This window comes from Crocuta crocuta, unplaced genomic scaffold, assembly GCF_008692635.1.
Source record: "Crocuta crocuta isolate KB4526 unplaced genomic scaffold, BGI_CrCroc_1.0 scaffold488, whole genome shotgun sequence".
Taxonomy (NCBI): Eukaryota; Metazoa; Chordata; class Mammalia; order Carnivora; family Hyaenidae; genus Crocuta; species Crocuta crocuta.
Window position 1 is genome coordinate 627,957 of NW_027530995.1, and position 4,231 is coordinate 632,187.

General features: G+C 35.3%; 1 protein-coding gene across 2 annotated transcripts in view; it reads left to right on the forward strand.

Moving 5' to 3' along the window:
- Positions 1-4,231, forward strand: part of MBTPS2 (membrane bound transcription factor peptidase, site 2) — a 38,757-nt gene that overhangs the window by 10,907 nt on the left and 23,619 nt on the right. For both annotated transcript variants that reach the window (XM_077770524.1, XM_077770523.1), the window contains exon 4: positions 2,654-2,757. In XM_077770524.1, coding sequence (XP_077626650.1) covers positions 2,654-2,757 — 104 coding nt within the window. The remainder of the gene's footprint in view (positions 1-2,653; positions 2,758-4,231) is intronic.

The window sequence follows — 4,231 nt, forward strand, 5'->3', positions numbered from 1 at the left end:
AAAAAATTTTTTTTTTTTTTTTTTTTTTTTAAGAGAGAGTGCAAGTGGGCTGGGGGCCAGAGGAAGAGAGAGAGAATTAGAGAATCTCAGTCAGGCTCCACACTCAGCACTGAGCCCAAAACAGGGCTCGATCCCACAACCCTGAGACCATGACCTGAGCTGAAATCAAGAGTCAGATGCTCAACCGACTGAGCCACCCAGGATCCCTGAAGCATAATGTTAAATGTGGAATAAGGATTATCTCATTTAATCCTCAACATTACCCTTTTATGTAAATGTGGTTATTTCCATTTTAATAATCAGGTAATTGCCCTGTTGGAACAGGGAATAATCTAAATTTCCTTGAGGTCACTTAGCTAGTTAGTGATGGATCCAAAATGTCAAACCCAAGTGGCCTGTGTCCAGACCCTGAACCAACCATGCTTGTTTAAGAATTTATTCCCCCAAAATATTTTGCTATATGTGTCAAATATGTTTATGACAGTACTTATAAGAGCAGAAACTTTTAAAACAATTAATGCCCAACAGTCTAGTTTATAGAACACAGTACAGCTCTTAGAAATCATGTTGAACCCTTTCGCACTTGGCACTACTAGGTATTTATCCAAAGGATATAGGAGTATTAATTCAAAGGGGCACAGGTACCCCAATGTTTATAGCAGTACTATCGACAATAGCCAAAGTATGGAAAGAGCCCAAATGTCCATCAACTGGTGGATGGATAAAACAGATGTGATACATTTACACAATGGGATACTACTCGGTGATCAAAAAGAATGAAATCTTGCCATTTACAACAACATGGATAGAACTAGAGGGTATTATGCTAAGCGAAATAAGTCAGAGAAAGACAAATATATGATTTCACTCGTAGAATTTAAGGTACAAAACAGATGAACATAAGGGAGAGAGGCAAAAGTAATTAAGAAAAAAGAGGAAGATAAACCATAAAGAGACTCTTAAATACAGAGAACAAACTGAGGGTTGCTGAAGGAGTGTTGGGTGAGGTGATGGGCTAAATGGGCAAGGGGAATTAAGGAGGACAGTTGTTGGGATGAGCACTGAGTGCTACATGTAAGTGATGAATCACAAAATTCTATTCCTGAAATCATTATTATACTGTATGATAACCAACTTGGATTTAAATTTTAAAAAATAAAAATAAATAAAGAAATCATGTTGCATGAGAAAACACTCATGGAAAAAATGTTTGTGATACTATTAAGTGAGGGGGCAGATGTCAAAACTGTATAATAATTCTTAAAAATATTGTATATGAAAAGACTAGAAGAACTACATTAAAACATTGAGAATTATTTTTGGTTTTGTACTTTGGGAACGGGAATATAGTCCTCTGTTTTTCTTTTGAGTTTTCCAGTTTTTCTGCTTTAAGCACATTTTATAATTAAAGTAATAAGAGGAAGAATTTCCTCTAGAAGGATACTTTCAGGGTCCCAACTCCTAGACTGGGGGAAATAGATGCTCAGTATGTAAATAATATAAATGATGCCTGGTGTGCCCCACTTAACCTAATTTATAGAATCCTTAACAGATGACATAACTCAAGAGTGATTATTTATCGTATGAGAAGATTCTTGAGTATTTAAAAAACTTTACCATGCAGCCCTTACAATAGCAAATTTCCCTTGTGTATGCAGTGATACATTATATATGCATCATCTTAGGAGCATGTGATTGTAAGACAACTTCTGCTGCTTCATAGGTCTTTACTAAGTCTATATGTCCCAAATAACTTACTTTCTGCATTAAAGTTCAATTTTAATATAATACTTACATATCATTTTGATACCCTTTTTCTGACCACTCTACTACACAAATTGATGGAATCCAAGAAATGGATGGCACAGTTCTTCCACACCCATAGGGCACTTTATTATAGTACCCTTAATTACCAGCACTCATGTAACTGGAGAATACTAAAATGAAAACTCATTGATGGGGGGCAGGAATATCCTATATTACTCACTGAAGTATTTGGAACCTGGCAATAATAATTCAGAGGAAAGATTAAGAATTGTAACAAGAATTTCCAAATCAGGGGCGCCTGGGTGGCTCAGTCAGTTGGGTGTCCGACTTTGGCTCAGGTCACGATCTCGGTGGTCTGTGAGTTTGAACCAGCATTGGGCTCTGTGCTCTGTCTCTCTCTCTTTCTGTCTCTCTGTCTCTGTCTCTCGCTCTCGCTCTCTCTGCCCCTCCCTGCCCGTGCTCTGTCTCTCTTGCTCTCAAAATTAAATAAAACATTTAAAATAAAAGAATTTCCAAATTAGGCTTCTAGCCCTTGAGGGTAGAACAGTTGCTGCCTCCGTGTCACTGTCACTCTGCATTCCCTGGCACTTTGCCAGGCTCCCTAATTCTTTCCCATGGTGAAGACTCCAGGAAGCCAGTTTCAACATTTTTAACCTTCTGTTTCCTGTTCTCTTTATATTAGTTTTGTGCTTAGTTCAAAAACTGTGTAGTTCAAAAAGCTGATGTTTTTAGTTTTATTGTGATAGAAGTAGAGAAGTGAACCATTGATACTCATATCACTTTTAGTTTACAGAACCTTCATCCTGGAAGTTTAAGCTTTAATACAGAGTGAACATCACGGTTTCTTGGTCCCCAACTGTGTATTTATCATTGTGTCTGTGAACAGGTTCCTGGTATAAATTTACCTGTCAACCAACTGACCTATTTCTTCGCTGCAGTTCTCATTAGTGGTGTTGTACATGAAATTGGACATGGGATAGCAGCTATTAGGTAATGATATTTTTCTTTCTACTAATGCAAAAAAAAGCTTTTAGTAGGGTTTATTACTTCGTTATTTAGTAGCATTTATTATTTCAAATCTGCTTCACTTGATAATTTTTCTTTCTGTGGATGTTGCCCAGTGCATATCCACATTATTTTGAGGTACCTACTCTTTTATAAAGATATTGATGAAATAGTCATTTAACCATGTGCACATTGTAATCATTTGCCAGCATGATTATATCTTCATGGTGCTTCAGGATTTTAATCAAACCCTGAAACCTAATCTTTCTATTCATCATTAGGTCAGAATGATAACCACTGCACTTGTAGCCCATTGACCTGCCTTCTTATTTCTTTGTTTGACTTATTGGCCAAAATATATTCCTGCTTCCACTCATGGCCTCTGCTGGTTAGAGCAAGAACATTGAAAGCTCCAGATTTGTTAACAAATATCATAGCCTATCTAGAAACCTAAGTAAGAGAAGATAAGAGAGAATGAGATCTGGGTCTTTCTTCCAAGTATTATGCCCTGTTCTTGTCTTGACTACTTTAATGTATCATTCATTGTAATTATGCCTGAGTATTTTAAAGGCTTCTAAACTTATAAATTTGTGATAGGAGAGCACAATTCCCCCTTCACTCCCACTGGTAATTACTGCCATGATGCACACACATACTGATGGAAATGTGTTCTATCCTCTGGGTATGTGGACCAGATAGAAGGTTTTATAGGAAAAGATGTAATCACTTCTTATTACTTTCTTTTTGCTTATGAACAAGACTCTGTTGACTGCCAGTAAACTGTCATCTTGACAAAGCATATACTGTTACATGTAGTGGTTTAGGTGGGCAGCTACTTTTTCTTTTTTTTAATCTGTCACCTTTGCTTCCATGTTTTTAGCATTGTAGCTTTTAGGGTTTTACATATAAAATCATTGTTACTAGCAGTTTAATACACATTATTTCACAAACATACTGTGAATAATCTTCTATAAAAACCAACTACCCAGTAAAAGTGAATTTTAATCTTCTTATATATTTAGTACTAAATGACAGCACAATATATTTAGGGGATGGTTTTTTTAGAGTAGCTGTTTGGTCTTATGAGGTTATTAAGTATAATTCCATTTTTAGAGAATGAATTGATAAAAAATAGTTCTCTTAAGGACAATCTGAACATTATGGATATTTAGGTATACTTATTTAAACATTAATGCAATAGGAATACACTTAGATAAACCTCCACTTTTATTTATATTAGCTAAGATAAATATATTTAGATAACTTTACTTCAATTGTATTTTCTATTGTGTTCTTCTCTGAAAATAATTCAGGGGAAATGGTTAAANATTTAGTTCCTCATGGAAATATTAAACATTTCTTCATATATGTGACTAATTTCAAGTTATTTGTTCAGCATACTGGTCTCTAAAAGTTTTGAAATTTTAAGCCTATTTCAAAATACTGTTGTTTTACAAAA